Source organism: Salvelinus sp. IW2-2015, linkage group LG27, assembly GCF_002910315.2.
Source record: "Salvelinus sp. IW2-2015 linkage group LG27, ASM291031v2, whole genome shotgun sequence".
Lineage (NCBI taxonomy): Eukaryota > Metazoa > Chordata > Actinopteri > Salmoniformes > Salmonidae > Salvelinus > Salvelinus sp. IW2-2015.
Window position 1 is genome coordinate 4,781,905 of NC_036867.1, and position 21,456 is coordinate 4,803,360.

Genomic DNA, 21,456 nt, shown 5'->3' on the forward strand with positions numbered 1-21,456 from the left:
ACTGTTTGGCTATAATGACCATCGTTATGTTTGGAGGAGAAAGGGGGAGGCTTGCAACCGAAGAACACCATCCCAACCGTGAAGCACGGGGGTGGCAGCATCATGTTGTGGGGGTGCTTTGCTGCATGAGGGACTGGTGCATTTCACAAAATAGATGGCATCATGAGGCAGGAAAATGATGTGGATATATTGAAGCAACATCTCAAGACATCAGTTCAGGAAGTTAAAGCTTGGTCGCAAATGGGTCTTCCAAATGGACAATGACCCCAAGCATACTTCCAAAGCTGTGGAAAAATGGCTTAAGGACAACAAAGTCAAGGTATTGGAGTGGCCATTACAAAGCCCTGACCTCAATCCCATAGAAAATTTGTTGGCAGAACTGAAAAAGCGTGTGCGAGCAAGGAGACCTACAAATCTGACTCAGTTACACCACCTCTGTCAGGAGGAATGGGCCAGAATTCACCCAACTTACTGTGGGAAGCTTATAGAAGACTACAAGACTACATTTGACCCAAGTTAAACAATTTAAAGGCAATGCTACCAAATACTAATTGAGTGTATGTAAACTTCTGACCCACTGGGAATGTGATAAATGAAATAAAAGCTGAAATAAATCATTCTCTCTACTATTATTCTGACATTTCACATTCTTAAAATAAAGTGGTCATCCTAACTGACTTAAGAGGGAATTTTTACTCTGATTAAATGTCAAGAAATGTGAAAAACTGAGTTTGAATGTATTTGGCTAAGGTGTATGTAAATGTCCAAGTTCAATTGTATATAATAACTCATGGATAATAATTCATGATTGTTCCAGAAGGCATTTCTGCCAAAAAAACGCATTTTGATAAAAATAAAAAAAACGTTCAAATGCCTCCCCTGTGAAGTAGTGACGCGCGACATACGCCTAATTTCCTGAAACGAGTCAGGACTAATCACAGTGGGTTGCAGTCCCTAACGCCCGAACGGGCAGGCCGCCACCGAGTACAGCTTAACCATAGGGGGAAAGGACAATTCTTCTTGACGGCTAAGCCAAATTAGAGGTTCCATCTGACTGACATGGACATTCTTTGGTTGTAAGTCATTGCTTCAAGATTTCTTTGTGCCAAAAGGACACAGATAAATTGAGGGAAAGACCACGATCAGCTCAAAATATGATAGTGAGCAACTTTTCTCTACAACCTTACCTGTACATACAGTGAAACAGACCAGATGTAAGGAACACCTCCAAAGACAGTACATACCTTGTCCTCGTAATTGGACAAAATGATTTAATGCTCCAGAAAGTGACAGTGCAAGAGCATAGGAAATGCTCAGTTGTCTTACGGCAACATCCATACACTATTGGAATGATGCAATCATCGCATAAGAACAAGTTTTAGCTGTACAGCATGTGTAGAATCTGATGTTAGTGTAATTGATACCACACAGGCAAAAACTATAACAGAAGGCCAGTGGCCAGATGCCCATTTGGACGGATCTCTTTAAATTTATTGTGTATTGATTTACCAACCAGATTAAGACTCACCCATTATGAACAGGTGTCAAACATAGAAATGTTTTATATAACAACGATCTGTCTCAACAATACAACATAAAGTATATTGCATACAGTCATTAGTAAAAACTATATTATATATACGTACAATATAAAACCAGGACTGCTGGTAAAAAAATGAAAGTTTCAACACATGCTTATTGTAATGACTATTGGAAAGAGTAAGTAATGGGCAAATTCAAAGGGCAGTTTTGACTGGAACTTGTCTTCCTCTGTAAATATAGTCCTAATACAAATCAAAATGTTATTTTGATGACGAAATGAAAAAAATGAATAATTCATTGGCCCTAAGAGGGAGTGCTGGAGCCTTCTGAATAATATAAGCTGTGTTTAGCTCGTCGCTCCCGGACCAGTTAAACACCTTCTTCGCCCGCTTCGAGGAAAACAACATCGAGCCGACGCTTATGAGGACTGTGTGTTCTTGTTCTCTGTGACCAACATGAGTAAGTCATTTAAGCGTGTTAACCCTCAGAAGGCTGCCGGCCCAGACGGCCTCCCAAGCCGTGTCCTCACAGCATGTGCAGACCAGCTGGCTGGAGTGTTTACGGACATATTCAATCTCTCCATATCCCAGTCTGTTATCCCCACTTGCTTCAAGATGTCCACCATTGTTCCCGTTCTCAAGAAAGCAAAGGTAACTGAACTAAATTACTATCACCCTGTAGCACTCACTATCATCATGAAGGGCTTTGAGAGGCTAGTTAAGGATCATATCACCTCCACCTTACCCGACACCCTAGACCCACTACAAATTTGCATATCGCCACAACAGATCCATGAACGACGCAATCGCCATTGCACTGCACAACCACCTGGACAAGAGGAATGCCTATGTAAGAATGCTGCTCATTGACTACAGCTCAGCATTCAACAACATAGTGCCCTCCAAGCTCATGGCCCTGGGTCTGAACCTCTACCTGTGCAACCGGGTCCTGGAATTACTGATGGGTTGACCACAGGTGGTGATGGTAGGCAACAACACCTCCGCCACACTGATCCTCAACATGGGGTGCATGCTCATCCCCCTCCTGTACTCCCTGTTCACCCATAACTGCGTGGCCACGCACGTCTCCAACTCAATCATCAAGTTTGCTGACTGATTACCAACAACGATGAGACTGCCAGGGCTCCCACCTTGCTGTAGGCTGAGTGGTGCCAGGAAAATAACCTCTCCCTCAACGTCAACAAAACGAAGGAGCTGATCGCGGACTACAGGAGACAGCAGAGAAAGCACACCCCCATACACATCAAGGGGGCCGCAGTGGAGAGGGTGAAAAGCTTCAAGTTCCTTGGCGTGCACATCACTGACAACATGAAATGGTCCCTTCACACAAACAACGTGGTGAAGAAGGAGCAACAGCGACTCTTCAACCTCAGGAGGCTGAAGAAATTAGTCTTGGCCCTTAAGACGCTCACAAACTTTTACAGATACACCATTAGGAGCATTCTTTCGTGCTGTGTCACCGCCTGGTACGGCAAATGCACCGTCCGCAACGGCAGGGCTCTCCAGAGGGTGGTGCGGTCAGCCCAACGCATCACCGGGGACACATTGCCTGCCCTCCATGACATCTACAGCACCCGGTGTCACAGGAAGGCCAAGACGATCATCAAGGCCACCCTAACCACGGCCTGTTCACCCCGCTGCCATCTAGAAGGCGGAGACAGTGCAGGTGCATTAAAGCTGGGAACGAGAGACTGAGGACAGTTTCTATCTCCAGGCCATCAGACTGTTAAACAGTCACCACTAGCGTTAGTCACTGTCCCAGCCGGCTACCACCCTGTACTCTACCCTGGACCTTAGAGACAGTTGCCCTATGTACATAGTCACTGAACACTGGTCACTTTATTAATGTTTACATGCTGTTTTATACACTATGTGTACATTGCTCTTTCCATGACATAGACTGACCAGGTGAATCCAGGTGAAAACTATGATCCCCTATGTCAATCAGTGTAGATGAAGGGGAGGAGACAGGTTAAATAATGATTTTTAAGCCTTGAGACATGGATTGTGTATGTGACCAATTCAGAGGGTGAATGGGAAAAACATTCAGTCTCAGGAGGCTGAAGAAATTTGGCTTGTAACCAAAAAACCCTGAGAAACATTTATTGATGCACAATGGAGAGCATCCTGTCGGGCTGTATCACCGCCTGGTACGGCAACTGCACCGCCCTCAACCGCAAGGCTCTCCAGAGGGTGATGCCGTCTGCACAACGCATCACCGGGGGCAAACTACCTGCCCTCCATGGCACCTACAGCACCCGATGTCACAGGAAGGCCAAAAAGATCACCAAGGACAAGAACCACCCGAGCCACTGCCTGTTCACACTGCTATCATCAAGAAGGCGAGGTCAGTACAGATGCATCAAAGCTGGGACCAAGAGATTGAAAAACAGCTTCTATCTCAAGGCCATCAGACTGCTAAACAGCAATCACTAYCTCAGAGAGGCTGCTGCCTACATTGAGACCCAATCACTGGACACTTTAATAAATTGATCACTAGTCACCTTAAACAATGCCACTTTAAATAATGCCACTGTAATAATGTTTACATATCTTACATTACTCATATCACATGTATATACTGTATTTTATACCATCTACTGCACCTTGCCTATGCCGCTCAGCCATCGCTCATTCATATACTTATATGTACATATTCTCATTCACCCCTTTAGATTTGTGTGTATTAGCTAGTTGTTGGGGAATTGTTAGATTACTTGTTAGATATTACTGCACTATCGGAACTAGAAGCACAAGCATTACGCTACTCTCGCATTAACATCTGCTAACCATGTGTATGTGAACAATACATTTTGATTTTATTTTAACAAAATATTTAAGTGCCTTTGAACGGGGTATGGTAGTAGGTGCCAGGTGCACCAGTTTGAGTGTGTTGCTCAACAGTTTCCTGTGTATATCAAGAATGGTCCACCACCCAAAGGACATCCAGCCAACTTGACACAACTGTGGAAAGCATTGGAGTCAACCTGGGCCAGCATTCCTGTGGAACGCTTCTGACACCTTGTAGTCCATGCCCWGACYAATTGAGGCTGTTCTGAGGGCTAAAGGGGATCAACTCAATATTAGGAAGGCGTTCCAAATGTTTTGTATGCTCTTTGTGTATAAACTGTATTCTAATCATGTCTCATCCTATATAACTACTAATGTACACACCTTTTCTATTCATATACCGTCCGTACGGTCTTTGCACACCATACAATATACACACACACACACACACATACATAAATATATACACATGTGTGTTGAAGTCGGAAGTTTACATACACCTTAGCCAAATACATTTAAACTCAGTTCTTCACAATTCCTGACATTTAATCCTAGTACAAATTCCCTGTCTTAGGTCAGTTAGGATCACCACTTTATTTTAAGAATGTGAAATGTCAGAATAATAGTAGAGAATGATTTATTTCAGCTCTTATTTCTTTCATCACATTCCCAGTGGGTCAGAAGTTTACATACACTCAATTAGTATTTGGTAGCATTGCTTTTAAAATGTTTAACTTGGGTCAAACGTTTTGGGTAGCCTTCCACAAGCTTCCCACAATAAGTTGGGTGAATTCTGGCCCATTCCTCTTGACAGCGGTGGTGTAACTGAGTCAGGTTTGTAGGCCTCCTTGCTCGCACACGCTTTTTCAGTTCTGCCAACAATTTTCTWTAGGATTGAGGTCAGGGCTTTGTGATGGCCACTCCAATACCTTGACTTTGTTGTCCTAAAGCCATTTTGCAACAACTTTGGAAGTATGCTTGGGGTCATTGTCCATTTGGAAGACCAATTTGCAACCAAGCTTTAACTTCCTAACTGATGTCTTGAGATGTTGCTTCAATATATCCACATAATTTTCCTCCCTCATGATGCCATCTATTTTGTGAAGTGCACCAGTCCCTCATGCAGCAAAGCACCCCCACAACATGGTGCTGCCACCCCTGTGCTTCARGGTTGGGATGGTGTTCTTCGGCTTGCAAGTCATTCCCTTTTTCCTGCAAACATAACGATGGTCATTATTGTCACGACTTCTAACGAAGTCGATGCCTCTCCTTGTTCGGGTGGTGCTCGGCGGTCAACGTCACCGGTCTTCTAGCCATCATTGATCCATATTTAATTTTCCATTGGTTTTGTCTTGTCTTCCTACACACCTGGTTCCAATGCCATTCATTAATTGTTGTGTATTTAACCCTCTGTTTTCCCTCATGTCCTTGTCAGAGATTGTTTATTGTTATGCTCGTGATTTATGGATTGGTGTGCGACGGGTTCTTTTACCCACGTTTTATTTTATTATGTACTTTGGTTTTGGAGTTTGTTTTACGTTATTAAACTACTCCATTATACCAAGTTTGATTCTCCTGCGCCTGACTTCCCTGCCACCTACACACACGACATGACAATTATGGCCAAACAGTTCTATTTTTGTTTCATCAGACCAGAGAACAATTCTCCAAAAAGTACGATCTTTGTCCCCATGTGTAGTTGTAAACCGTAGTCTGGCTTTTTTATGGTGGTTTTGGAGCAGTGGCTTCTTCCTTGCTGAGCGGCATTTCTGGCTATGTCAATATAGGACTCGTTTTACTGTGGATATAGATACTTTTGTACCTGTTTCCTCCAGCATCTTCACAAGGTCCTTTGCTGTTGTTCTCGGAAATATTTGCACTTTTTCCACCAAAGTACTTTCATCTCTAGGAGACAGAACACGTCTCCTTCCTGAGCGGTATGATGGCTGCGTGGTCCCATGGTGTTTATACTTGCGTACTATTGTTTGTACAGATGAACGTGGTACCTTCAGGCGTTTGAAAATTGCTCCCAAGGATGAACCAGACTTGTGGAGGTCTACATTTCTTTCTGAGGTCTTGGCAGATTTCTTTTGATTTTCCCATGATGTCAAGCAAAGAGGCACTGAGTTTGAAGGTTGGCCTTGAAATACATCCACAGGTACACCTCCAATTGACTCAGTTTATGTCAATTAGCCTACCAGAATCTTCTAAACCCATGACATAATTTCCTTGAATTTTACAAGCTGTTTAAAAGGTAGTCAATTTAGTGTATGTAAACTTCTGACCCACTGGAATTGTGATACAGATTATTTCACTTATAATTCACTGTATGTAAACAATTATTTGTGTCATGCACGAAGTAGATGTCCTAACCGACTTTCAAAAACTATAGTTTGTTAACAAGAAATTTGTGGAGTGGTTGAAAAACAAGTTTTAATGACTCCAACTTAAGTGTATGTAAACTTCCAACTTTAACTGTACAGTATATATTCCGGTCTCTGACATTGCTCGTTGTAACGATGTGCGCTGAGAGTCGTGAAGCAAGTTCAGGGAGTGAGTGTTTTTAATAAACGGATCATAATACAAAACAAGAAACACTAACAGCACACAGACAAGAAACATGACGCCCGGGGAAGGAACCAAAGGGAGTGACATATATAGGGAAGGTAATCAGGGAAGTGATGTAGTCCAGGTGAGTCTGATGGCGCACAGGTGTGCGTAACGATGGTGACAGGTGTGCGGCATAACGAGCAGCCTGGTGACCTGGAGGCCAGAGAGGGAGCACACGTAACACTCCTTCTGATATTTCTTAATTTTTCTGGATTATTTGTGTATTACTTTTTTATTTTTATTTTTTATTGCTAGGTATTACTGCACTATTTGAGATAGAAACACAAGCATTTCACTGTACCTGCGATAACATCTGCAAATCTGTATACACGAGCAATAAACTTTGATTTAATTTTTAAAGTACCTCAGTGCTGAATGCTTCTGAATAGTTTTCTGATGGAACAAGTAGAAATTACCACTGCTATGCAATAATATATTATAAAGACATACAAACATACACACATGCACACATGCACACACCCACACAGTTCTTCTTGTTTCTGGGGACAACTATACACAACACCACACAACTATACAATGAGAATGTGATTTCCCTAGCCGTCCTGGAGCTGGTGGCGGAAGCCTTTGGCCTCTGCTATTTATTCTGCTCCAGTTGATGCTCAGTCCAGACAGCTACCACCTCCACTCTCCCTTTATACAGCAGTCTATGCATACAGTATCTGCTTGTCTGGAAAGACCTGCCTGTGTCTTGGAAACCATGCACTCCACCCTAACTACGGTGACAGGTCAAGTGATGGGTCAAGTAAAGAGGACATGAAGAGCCAGTAAAATCGCCCCATCAATATCATGACATTTCAATTCACTTCACCCCAAATTAAAATGTTAAGTCCCTGTAACAATGTTCACTATTTGAGCAGTTCCTTTGCTCATCCGGGATGTTGCAAATATGTAAATAAATGAGAGAGGAGTGAATTAACAAAATAAGGAGTGTAGTTGTTATTATTACAACCTAGACATCTATTACACCAGGATGGGTGTGTATGAAAGCATGGTGTGCCTGTTCCAATTTCAGACTTAAATTATTCAATGCTAGAGAGATGCGGTAAAACAGGCGGATGGGATTTAATGAACTAAGAGCAGAGGCTAAAAGAGGGGAGGCTTTTTTCTCCATTTGATGTGGATTCTAAATAGGGAAACGCTGTGTTCATTCATTCAAACTTGAATTGCGGAAACAAGCCAATTTTCTCCTCAGAGACATCATACTGTGTAGCAGTTCCACTCAAACCACAGATGTTGGGGAAGAGAAAGGAAGTCAGGCGTTTCCAAACATCTGGTGAACTAATGACAGAGTAGAATGCAGTCAAGATAATTCAGTGTGGGCTTTCTGAGTGTGTGTGCTTGACCTTCAGTCAGAATAGGGGTAGGGTAGGGTTTCCCTAGATTGACTGAAATATTGGCCAGGAGATATAAGGACCCCAGAAACAGACAACAAATCAATCATTGTCCATGTAGGGCTAGGCTACTGCCCTAGTCATGATAACAGGGTTGACTGAAATATAGTCCCAAATGTTAGACAATGGTGGTGGTGGACACGTGTTAGTAGACAGATTTTTGGACAATCAAAATAGTAGGGTAGCGTGCATGCAGACCTGAAGGGATTCATAAGCTGTATATTTATGCACTTGCCACTGATGAGAAGTGATTGTATTCGCAACTGATGCAAAGGTGTGATAGGTGCATAGAGGCTGAGCAAATGTGGAATGATTTATTAACAGACATACCCAGTCACCATTCACCTGGATCCAGTTCTGCAGGGGTCCGTTCAGGTACTCTGTCATCCAATGGGCAATGTTGTCTACCTGGGACGTCATCTCCCGGTTGACGCTCTCCACGCACATTGTCCCTCCAAACTCAAAGAAAGCCACAATCCGACCCCAGTTTACACCGTCGCTGAAGAGCTCCTCTATAACAGCAGTAAACCTTCTCTGTGCCGTACTGGGCGTAAAATGCAACTGCCCCGACATCTCTGCAAAGTCCCGCTGATACATTATTTCAATCTCGTCCCCCGCCTCGCGCAGCACCCTATGGAGCCGGGCATGTCGGTCCGGTTGCTGGATCCTGTTTGGGAGTGGAGAGTCAGTGTCCACGCCTTCAGCGGAGGGTTGGGACCTCCGTGCAAAAACTTCGGGGGAGTTAGGGGGAGAGGGCTCCCCAAAACCATTATTTGGGGAATCGTTTTCTGGATTAAATCCCCATACAAATCCCTTCTTCAACAGTTTGTGATGTATGTATTTTTCAACAATAAAGCGACTGTTATAAGGATTCTCGTTTGCCATCATGGTGCTATAGCCTAATACCCAGCAAGCTGTTTACGCAAAATACATTTCCAATGGTTGGTTGAGACGACCTACAAGATATCCCCTAAAATTAGATATGGTATCAGACGATAAATTGCATCTCTAACATATTGCTACAGCGCATTACCTGCATAGCAACACTTGTTCCAGCCCTGCAAAAAAATATATACATGAAATCAAACAGTATTTCCGAATGGCATATAGCCTCAAATAAAATAAAGTGGAAATACTGTTTTCTTGAACAAATTGATTAAAACATGCACATACACATATCTAATCAGATCAAATAAATAATGCTATTCTTATTCTATCACATGCATTTCGAGTTCCAGTAGCAAGTCAACTTTACAGTATAATGCGTCCATGTTGTAGCATGATCGGCGCGCAATGTCTGGTTCTCCTTGCTTATGGTACGCCCCTTTTCAGGAATCCATTGGAACAAGACCGAACGAACAGTAATAAGTTTGGGATATCCTTTGAGCTGATCCTCACTTCAACATGAGCGCCTGACAGTTTCAATCGCTTGCGTCAATCGATATTGTGTATTATTCTGGAAAAACGAAGTTGTTGATTAAGTTACAGTTATCCGTTCTGGGGTTCAATACTCTGACATTTACTACACAGTTCCAGAAAGACGGAAGAGAAATCATTTGCAAGGCAGCTCTTGAAAGACTACTCTTATTTCACAGAGAAATAGCTTACACAAAAAAACACTAACATAAGCACAAGGAAGAAGATTTCTAAAAATAGAACAGCGCAGATTACTTTGTGGCTTCTCTGCAGACGATTTCAGCGACGCTTGGTTATGCAGTCAGTTCCAGTAGGGTCTTCCTATCCAAGGGTTGTCTGCAAACTCTGCTTTCTCTCGTTCACTCCCACATAGGCGAGCCACTCACTCCCTCTCGGGGAGGTAGGCTACTTCCGTCAAGCTACGTCACTCCCATTCAATCTTTTCTTGTCATTATGTGCAGTGAATATGGCCATATAATTTATATGATGGTCATCTGTTTGCGTTGTACACGTTAACACTTGACAGATGTTATAACAGAGTAGCCAGCCTACAAAGTGGAATAAGTATTGAAGGTGTAGTTACAGGATAAGCCTAATGTCTTCATAAAGTAAAGTGATGCCTCAACAAAGACAATACATTATAAACCTCAAAATGTATGGATCAAATAGACATCAAAATGTATGGTAAATATGCTACATTAAAGGTATACCACCACAACTCTTATATTTTTAAACATATTATTAATATGAGGGTTACAAAAGTATGAGAATTGGACACTATTGGAACCAATGAGAATTGGATATTATAAAAAAAAATCACTGCCTCCAGTTCACTGACCCATATCTAACCATAGCCCCCCACCACTGACTCATCTCCTAGGGGTCCATGTTCAGGAGCTCTTGGTTTGGGCTATAGCTCCTTGCATGAAAGAGAATCCCTCAAACATCATTTTTAGAGTCTTGCACCACGCACATTCATCACCCTACTACACAGTCTACTGAGATGGTGTGTGTGTGTGTGCATTTGTGTGTGAGTTTGTGTGTGCATTTGTGTGTGTGTGTGCATGCATGTGTGTGTGCACATGTGAATGTGATGTGTGTGTGGGACTCACTTCCTATTCTCCAATCATGTAGTAGTGGATGGCGACTTAGAAAGCCTTATAGAAACCTAACATAGTCCTGTTGCAGAATACTGTATGCAATATGAGACAACAAAGATATTGTGTGCATGCGGCTGGATGAGAACCCCTGTCCTACTTGAGAACATGAACGCAATTACATGAATCATTGGGGGGGGCGCCTTTACAATAGTGATGTATGCGACTTCTTGAAACAATGGGCCCAAGCCTTCTCTTCACTGGCAGTTACTTTTAGGTCACCAACAGTCTCCTCGTTTCTCCTTGAAGTGTGCAGGGAGCTTGGAGTGGGAATGGGGGTGGACGGTGGCTGGGTTCTGAGACAATGGCAGTCTTGTCCCAAGTGCACGGTCGGGATGATGGAAGGGGTTGATGGGTTGATTTGCATGGTTTGCGTGTTCCTCTGCGTCCTTTGTAGCCATGTTAGGTAATGTGGTGTACAAGTATTCAGYAAAAAATCATGATTATGGATTGTATTTCCTTTTCACTCATTATTTCACTGCAGATACAATCATATCGTCCTAATGAAGTGTATTTATTTTAGTCTGTTTTTCACCACTGGTTTGATTATTTCATGAATGTGAATTCTTCATATAGGAGACCAAGAGAACAAGCCATGGAATTGAGCTTTTGTAAACACAGAAGAATGTTGTATATAGTTTTAACTCATAACGTTTGAGTGGGTGTCTGCAATTCCCGGCATATCTGGCCGCAGCCATCTTTGCAGTTTTCAGCCATCTGTAGACTGGAGAGACATTTCATAACATTGATGACTGGATATCAGTCACTTCTTAACATACATCTGAAAACATAATGTCAGTAGTAATACGTTGAAGACCAAGTGTAATTGAAAACCTAGCTATCCAGCACTAAGTATTTTTTTTCAAACGATCCTTTAGGCCTATAATTCCTAATCATAGTTTAAACCACGTATCTTTTTTTTTTTAAATCAGGCAGAATGGTAACTACTGTATCTAATTATCGTCAATTCATAGCAGCACTACTCGGAATATTGTATGCATGTCTAAATGATCATCCTAATTTATATCATTACCTTTAAATTGACGAGAGATGAAATTGGGATTAGGTTTAAATCCTAGCTCTGCACTTCAAAGACATTGTAACTGCAGTGCTCTGCCTACATTAAGATATTCTTGTAAACTATGCATAGTTTGCCACCTGGTGGACTAAACGATCAACACAAATCTGAACTGAACTAAACAGCTCAGATTCATTTCTGCTTGTTTAAGTACATCATTGTGAAAAMAAAATTTTTACCGAAATACAATAATATTCTAATCTGTCGATCCATCCATGATCAATAAAACCATAACTGAATCACAGTGAGGTAACACTATGTGACTACAGTAAAATCATGGGAAGGGAATTGACCTATCAAACAAAATATTTTACTATAATGATTGACCCAGAAGCTGCATTGTTGACTAGAGTGCTCAGATTGAATCCTGGCCTTAATTACTGTGTTGATGTCATTATTTTCACAGATCTATCAACAAAGAACCCAGGATAGAGGGGTTCAGTGAATGTCTGGACTCTGTGGAGAAGGGTCATTGTGTCAGAGACACTGTAGAAAGACAGAGTTCCTGCCCTGTGGTCCAGGTACACTCCTACTCTGGTGGAAAGGGGGACACATATGGCAGTCCGTTTACCATTGTGGTAGAAAGTGCCGCGAGAGGCACCACATTCCAAACACCAGGCCTGATTACTGGCTCCAAACCACTCATAATTACCTCTCCTGCTGATCCCTTTATATGAGACAGCTATACAAACCTCCACCCCGGTCCACTCTACCTCCCAGTAGCAGGCTCCAGACAGACTCTCTCTACACAACACCTGAGGGCATGTGGTAAATCTGTCTGGATGGTCAGGATAAAGCTGGTTGTTATCACTCCATGTCACCTTTCTGTTCCCCTCAGACAGACACAGACAGTTAAATGCCGTGTTGGGATCCAATGTGAGCTGACAGGAATCTGAGGATGAAGACAAAACAACAGGTGAAATGTATGTGTGCGTCCAGGAGTTTGTGTGTGTAGTATATTAAAGTGTATTGTACAGTATGTTCTTTACTCACATTCCAAGAACTCCACTCTGGTTTTGGGTTCAGGCCTCGTCTTCTGACAGGTGGTGTCATCCAATGTGATGCTAGTCCTCCAACTGACAGTCTAGACTGAGTTCAGCCAAATGACGGAAGACAACGGGGCTCAGAAGGTCGAACAATGTGGACTTTTGTCACTATGGAAACATAGGAAATGAAATATCACAGTTCAATATTGATCATGACAAAAACATTACAGTAATTCAAGTGGCTCAATAGTTGAAAGAGGTTTAGGTAATTGGTTTAGTAATATCAATGACCAGATAAATTACTAACTTTTTACAGAGATCTTGGCAATACTCCCAGAGCAGATCTTTTTAACTTGACTTTTCAGCTCAGAGACTGATTTCTTTACATCCTAAAAGAAGACGTGTTGGTTGACAGTGATGCTGGGTAACAGAGGGACATAGAAAGACTGGAAACTCTACAGAGACAAATCAGAAAAACAGAGAAAAGATGAGAAATACAAACATTTCACTTTCAGCAGTAACACGTGATGCTGTGGACAGAGAACCCTTGATGTCACCTGGAGGAATTGGATGTTGTCTTCTGTGTTTGAGAGCTGCTCCAGCTTGGCGTCTCTCCTCTTCAGCTCAGCCATCTCCTGGTCCAGTTGCTTCAACAGTCCTTCATCCCGACTCACTTAAGATTTCTCCTGGGCGCTGACCAGCTCCTTCACCTCAGAGTACCTTCTCTCAAGGTGGCAGGTAGCCTGGTGGTTAGACCGTTGGCCCAGTAACCGAAAGGTTGCAAGATTGAATCCCCGAGCTGACGAGGTAAAAATCTGTCATTCTGCCCCTGAACAAGGCAGGTAACCCACTGTTCCTAGGCTGTCATTGAAAATAAGAATTTGTTCTTAACTGACTTGCCTAGTTAAAATAAATAGAAGAGATCAGCTCAGTAAACATCCTCTCACTGTCTCCCACTGCTGCTTGTGCAGAGCGCTGTTAGGAAACAGAGGAGGGGTCCATTTCAACCAGTCCATTCAGCTCTCACCAGAACCCTGGAACATGGCCCAGCACTGGCTTCAGTTTTACTGCAGTTTAGTTTAGGAGGAGTAAGTCACTTTAGAGAGGGCTAACTGCTAAGTGGATAGAAGAGAGTTAACATGCACTCTACCAAGCTTATCTCGTTTGTGGCGCTGAGAGTTACTGCCCCAAAAATCTACATATGAGAAGAAATAAAAAATACAGCATATACAATTTTACCTCTGCACAAGGTAACATCATGTGTGCAGGATTTATTTATATTTAACTGCTAAGTGTATACATTTAAATGGTAAACACTCACCTTGAGTGGCTTCACAGRCTGTCTCAGCTCCTGCATCTCTTTCTCTCTCGACTGGATTTTCTGTTTGGATTTCTTCTATCACTGTACTTGAGAAAATTCAGGCAAAAATTCAGTCAACTTAAATGATGTGTTTGTTCAACTTGTCTCATATGTTCATTCAAATAAAAATTATTACTTTAGCATCTTAACTTTAAAAAAAATATTTTTTTATTTTATTTAACAAGGCAAGTCAGTTAATAAGAAGAAATTCTTATTTACAATGACGGCCTACCCCGGTCAAACCCGGACAACGCTGGGACAATTGTGTGCCGCCCTATGGGACTCCCAATCATGGCCGGATGTGATGCAGACTGGATAACTAAAAAAGGCTGTTAAAATACAGTGCATTCGGAAAGTATTCAGAACAATTTACTTTTTCCACATTTTGTTACGCTTCAGCCTTATTCTAAAAATTATTACATTGTTTTTCTCCTCATCAATCTACAGACAATACCCCATAATGACAAAGCAAAAACAGGTTTCTGGATTTTTTGTCAAATCTATAAAAGAAATCTGAAATACCACATTTACATATGTATTCAGATTCCTTACTCAGTACTTTGTTGTAGCACCTTTGATAGCATTTACAGCCTCGATTATTCTTGGGCATGATGCTGGCACACCTGTATTTGGGGACTTTCTCCCATTCTTCTCTGCAGATCCTCACAGGCTCTGTCAGGTTGGATGGGAAGAGTCGCTGCAGAGCTATTTTCAGGTCTCTCCAGAGATGTTAGATCGGGTTCAAATCCGGGCTCTGACTGGGCCACTCAAGGACATTCAGAGACTTGTCCCGAAGCCACTCCTGTGTTGTCTTGGCTGTGTGCTTAGGGTTGTTGGAAGGGGAACCTTCGCCCCAGTCTGAGGTCTTAAGCGCTCTAGAGGAGGTTTTAATCAAGGACCTTTCTGTACTTTGCTCTGTTCATCCTTCCCCCAATCCTGACTAGTCTCCCAGTCCCTGCTGCTGAAAAACATCCCCACAGCATGATGCTGCCACCACCATGCTTCACCACAGAGATGGTGCCAGGTTTCTTCCAGACGTGACGTTTGGCATTCAGGCTAAAAAGTTAAATCTTGTTTTCATTAGACCAGAGAATCTTGTTTCTCATGGTCTGAGAGTGCTTAGGTGCCTTTTGGCAAACTCCAAGCGGGCTGTCATGTGCCTTTTACAGAGGAATGGCTTCCGTCTGGCCACTCTACCATAAAGGCCTGATAGGTGGAGTGCTGCAGAGATGGTTGCCTCGACACAATCCTGTCTCTGAGCTCTACGGACAATTCCTTCAACCTCATGGCTTGGTTTTTGCTCTGACATGCACTGTCAACAGTGGGACCTTATATAGACAGGTGTGTACCTTTCCAAATCATGTCCAATCAATTGATTTTAGAACAAGTGGACTCCAATCAAGTTGTAGAAACATCTCAAAGATGATTAATGAAAACAGGATGCATCTGAGCTCAATTTCGAATACTTATGTAAATAAGGTATTTCTGTTTTTTCTTTTTAGTACATTTGCAAAACATTCTACAAACCTGTTTTCAATTTGTCATTATGGGGTATTGTGTGAAGATTGACGAGAAAAGTCAATAATTTAATCCAACTTAGAATAAGTCTGTAACGTAACAAAATGTGGAAAAAGTCAAGGGGTCTGAATACTTTCCAAATGCACTGTACTTACTAAATAATTGTAAGTTGAGGCCACTAACATACAATGCTTAATTAGACAGCAGCTCTTTGTCTGTTGGGAAGATTGTGGACTCCCACACACACAAACAGTACTTTTAACATACAATGTTTTCAACTTATATATTTCACACACATTGACGTACATGTATATCAGTACATCACCATTGACTATAGTCTTCCCCAAGAGCACGAGGAAAGCCCAAATTGGACGGTTGAGTAACTGAGATTCTAGAAAACCTTGATGTCTTTTTGGCCTACTTGTATGCGGAGGAAAAAGGTGACATTGTTGCACTGCTTTTAGAATGTCAAGGTTTATTCTCAGATGTGCAAACTCAGACAAATGTAGCAGCAAGTGCTACAACAGTTGGGTGTAACTCACTGCCCCTCTAGTGCCTACCACCCAGAGTCTCAAGGTGCACTTGAGAGACTTGATCAGACTTTGAAGTCTATGTTGAGAGCTTACTGCTTTGAGTTTGAGAAYGACTGGGATGAAGGGGTCTTGTGGTGTTTGCAGCCCGGGAGGTTGTTCAGGAATCTCTTGGTTTTAGTCCGAAAGAGCTTGTGTTTGGACATCATGTCAGAGGTTTTTTGAGCTTACTTTGAGTTAAGATGCCCAAATAATCATTTATATTGAACATATGAAACAAGTTGAGCAAACACATAGTTTGAAGTTGACAGAATGTTTTCAACATTTTTCTAAAGTTGGAGCTAAGTTTGGGCCAACTAAAAGGTTCAATTCAGATAACACCAAAACAGGCAGTGGAACAAGTTACCTAATAGTAATTCATACTTTTGTAATATATTTTTTTTTACTGTATATCATACTGGATGCACTTTCAACTTGATAGGTCTATGATAGGTAAAACTCCATGGTTTATGGAGGAAAAGTCATATGGGTGTTTGTATGTGTATGAACGATCATGTGTTATCCCGGGTCTCCCACGTGCCAGAAAAGTGCATTAGCCCGCTAACCCAAAGCCTAGACATTAGCTGATGGAGTCAGTGCAACTCATGTCCCAGTTAAGGTTACACATCACGCAAATGTGGTCATGGAACACCTCTATTACATGCATGTGTGGTTGCTGTTTTACTTTTCATAGCCAGGTCATATGGAAATATATATGTACAGTAGTGATTCATATTCAGTAAGTACCAGTATTCTCACAGTCATGTGCGAAATTAACAACTATTACAGAGTTGTTGTCCTTACCTGTCTCTCAGTCCTTTCTGATTCAGCTGAGACTGTATAATGGTCTTTATGTTCATCCATTGTACACAGATAACAGATAAACTGCTGATCAGTACGGCAGTAAATCTCCACCAGTTTGTCATGATGAGAGCAGATCTTCTCCTCTAGTTGTGTGGAGGCTTTGACCAGCTTGTGCTTCTTAAAGGTAGGAGATTCATAGTGAGGCTGGAGGTGAGTCTCACAGTAAGATGCCAGACACACCAGACAGGACTTGACCGCTTTGAGTTTTCTCCCAGTGCAGACATCACACGCTACATCTTCAGGTCCAGCATAATGGTGAGCAGGGGTAGCAGCTTGGAGTCCTGTCTTCTTCAGATTCTCCACCAATTCTGCTAGCATGGTGCTTTTCTTCAGAACAGGCCTTGGGGTGAAGGTCTGTCTGCACTGAGGGCAGCTATAGACACCCTTCAGATCATCCTGATCCCAGCAGTCCTTAATACAGCCCATACAGTAGCTGTGTCCACAGGGAATAGTCACCGGATCCTTCAGTAGATCCAAACATATTGAACAACTGATTGAATCCATGGCTGCTGCCATTGTGGTGCACACACTAACAGACTGAGCCATTTGAGAAATGTTATGTTTCTCTAGAAGTGCTTCTAAGTGATAACATTCCCTGGTTGTGTGTGTGTTCTCTTTCTCTGTACAGGGTGTGGCATTGGACAGAGACCAGGAAATTAGTGGTTGGTACATGTTCCATATATGGTACGTGTGCCATGCAACGCTATTTTTCTCCTTATTTTTTAGAAGAATGTACAAGGACAAAAATCTGATGCAGTCAAGACAGGTGCTACCAGATTACCTATGGCAGCAACAAGTTTGTCTAAATAGCACAAGTCGGTTGGACCTTTCTCTCTCAAGTAGAAACTCTAATTGAGGCTACATTGGTGCGCTCTCTGTCCAATGTCTATGTGACCGGTGCATTGTCTTTTGATCGGCTTACATATGACTATAGGATCAGGGTTGGTGTTGATCTTTTATTCTCTGATAAAGAAACAAACATCCATAAATGAAATATTTTGCTGCCCCTACGCACCAACTCCTCTCTTCCACATAGAGACAGTAGAACGGCTAAGAACAACACTAATCTCGTTTGACAACGATACAATAGAATGCAATGTACAGTATAAAATGTAGCTAATGTATAATGTAGCCAGCCTATGGGCCTGGGCTAGCCAACTTTCATAAATCACAACCAGGCGTTACGTACAGTTAGTACATGGCGTGCACTTGCAAACTAACAGTAAAAAAAATTCAAAATATCATAACAAACAAAAACACTTGACATACCTGATAAAGAAACAAACAACATCCATAAATGAAATTGTGTGTTTCCCTTATACACCAACTCCTCTGTAAAGTATAAATGAACAGGGGACATGAATAGCCAATGATGACATGTACAGAGAAAAGTACAGTAACTAGCTACATTAGCATGTACAGCATTCACAAATCAACAGATAAAATGTTCATAAATGCATGAAATTCATAAATATCACAATATACTGATAGAAGGCCATAATATTACAATGTCAGTGACCATATAAACTCAGTATCTGTGTTTTAACATTCAGAATTGATCAGGTGCGCAACGTTCCCTGGGGACCGGAGACATGTCCCCCCCACATTCTGAAATTAGATTTTTGTCCCCCCCAGTTTTATCATTGGAAGGTGATACAAAACGAGGCATCGGTGTGCTTTAGGACCATGCGGACGCCTCCGACTGGTCAGGTAGACTGTTATGTCCCCCCACTTCTAAAACCAAAGTTGCGCCCCTGGGACATGATTATAATTTTCAGAGGACAATTGTTTAGTAACATACCTCTTTCACATAGATCCAGTAGAAAGGGAAGCGGTAAGAGGTGCTTATGAGGGGGAATACAGAAGGAAAAGGAAGTGTACGACATTAAAAAAATGCACAACAACAAAAGGAATGTACACTAATGTCAGGCATGGGAACTATTCAGATTTTGGGTAATTGTACAACACAAAGTTCAACATTTGTTACATCTACAACTCCATTCATATGAAACAACAGCCTACCTGTTGGTTGATCATTGTAGCCTACTCCTTCTCATTTAGTCAAATTCATTCCATAATTTTAATTCCATTTTGCATTGATTAGACATTTTCCACTTCACTTGCTACACATTTAGCCTCTGACTGTAGTGCTGTGCTGATTGACCGACAATAACAACAAGCGACACCTGTGAAATGGTGCCCCATTTATAACTCATAAAAACTGTTACAAAGCTGTTGTTTTATTCAAATTTCAAATGTAATGGTCTATCCTTGTAGACTATGTGTCAATGTCACATAGATCATTTTATTTCATTTTAGACTAAGGGAAAAAAATAAGGCTATATTTCTTTAGCTCAGAAATGAATACTCTCCCAAGTAATCGATTACTAACGTCCTTTCAGATATTTGAATATTCAAATAACCGTGTCTATCCCTATATAATTCAAGTACACATTTATTACATTATTCTTATATAGTTATAAGAAATCCCGCTATGCCCTCTGATGAACCATCAAACAGGCAAAGAATCAATACAGGACTAAGATCGAATCCTACTACACCAGCTCTGACGCTCATCGGATGGGGCAGGGCTTGCAAACTCGCACGGATTACAAAGGGAAACCCAGCCACGAGCTTCCCAGTGACACGAGCCTACCAGAGGAACTAAATGCCTTCTATGTTCGCTTCGAGGCAAGCAACACTGAACCATGTGTGAGAGCACTAGCTTTTCCTGACGACTTTGCCATCACTCTCTCCATAGCCAATGTGAGTAAAACCTTTAAACAGATTAACATTCACATGGCCGCAGGGCCAGACAGATTACCAGGTACTCAGAGCATGTGCTGACCAGCTGGCAAGTGTCTTCAATGACATTTTCAACCTTTCCCTGACCCAGTCTGTAATACCTACATGTTTCAAGCAGATCACCATAGTCCCTGTGCCCAAGAACACCAAGGTAAACTGTCCAAATGACTATCACCCCATAGCACTCACATCTGTAGCCATGAAATGCTTTGAAAGGCTGGTCATGGCTCACATCAACACCATCATCCCAGACACCCTGGACCCACTCCAATCCGCACAGGGGACCCAACAGATTCACAGATGACGCTTTATTTTCCAGGAACACCTACATGAGAATGCTGTTCATTGACTACAGCTCAGCATTCAACACCATAGTGCCCAGGAAGCGCATCACTAAGCTAAGGTCCCTGGGACTGAACACTTCCCTCTGCAACTGGATCCTGGACTTCCTGACTGGCTGCCCCCAAGTGGTGAGGGTAGGGAGCAACACATCCGCCATGCTGACCCTCAACACGGGGCCCCCACAGGGGTGCGTGCTTAGTCCCCTCTTGTACTCCCTGTTCACCCACGAGTGTGTGGCCAAACACGACTCCAACACCATCTTTAAGTTTGCCGACGACATGGTGGATATAGGGCTGATCACCTACGGCGATAAGACAGCCTATAGGGAGGAGGTCAGAGATCTGGCAGTGTGGTGCCAGGATAACAACTTCTCRCTCAACGTCAGTAAGACAAAGTAGCTGATCGTTGACTATAGGAAATGAAGGGCTGAGCATGCCCCCGTTCACATTGATGAGGCTGTAGTGGAGCGGGTCGAGAGCTTCAAGTTCCTCAGTGTGCACATCACTAAGGACCTATCATGGTGATAAAGGAATTTGATTCCTATGTGTTCGTTAACTTCTTTCAGCTAGGGGGCAGACTTTTTATGTTTGGAAAAATAACGTTCCCAAGGTAAACGGGCTATTTCTCAGGTCCAGATGCTAGAATATGCATATAATTGACAGATTAGGATAGAAAACACTCTAAAGTTTCCAAAACTGTCAAAATATTGTCTGTGAGTATAACAGAACTGATTTTGCAGGCGAAAACCTGAGGAAATCCAACCCGGACGTGCCTTTTATTTGGAAAATCCCTGTTCCGTTGCCTGCCCCTCCTCCATTTAAAGGGGTATCAACCAGATTCCTTTTCCAATGGCTTCCTCAGGCTGTGACCAGGCTTTAGACATAGTTTCAAGCTTTTATTTTTCAAAACGTGTCAGGTGTCCTTTGATTAGTTCCTGCGCCCGAGAGATGTAGCTCAACATTTTCTTTCTCTGTAGTATTGAATAGG

The 21,456-nt window shown here is 42.3% G+C and overlaps 1 protein-coding gene and 1 pseudogene across 1 annotated transcript in view; both read right to left on the reverse strand.

The window, feature by feature from the left end:
* Window positions 1–10,155, reverse strand: part of LOC111953485 (apoptosis regulator Bcl-2) — an 87,732-nt gene extending 77,577 nt beyond the window's left edge. The window contains exon 1 of the mRNA XM_023972786.1: window positions 8,705–10,155. Coding sequence (XP_023828554.1) covers window positions 8,705–9,262 — 558 coding nt within the window. The 5' untranslated portion in view covers window positions 9,263–10,155. The remainder of the gene's footprint in view (window positions 1–8,704) is intronic.
* A 2,247-nt stretch (window positions 10,156–12,402) lies between these two features.
* On the reverse strand, window positions 12,403–17,868 carry LOC111953863 (E3 ubiquitin/ISG15 ligase TRIM25-like; annotated as a pseudogene).
* Between the last annotated feature and the right edge of the window lie 3,588 nt (window positions 17,869–21,456).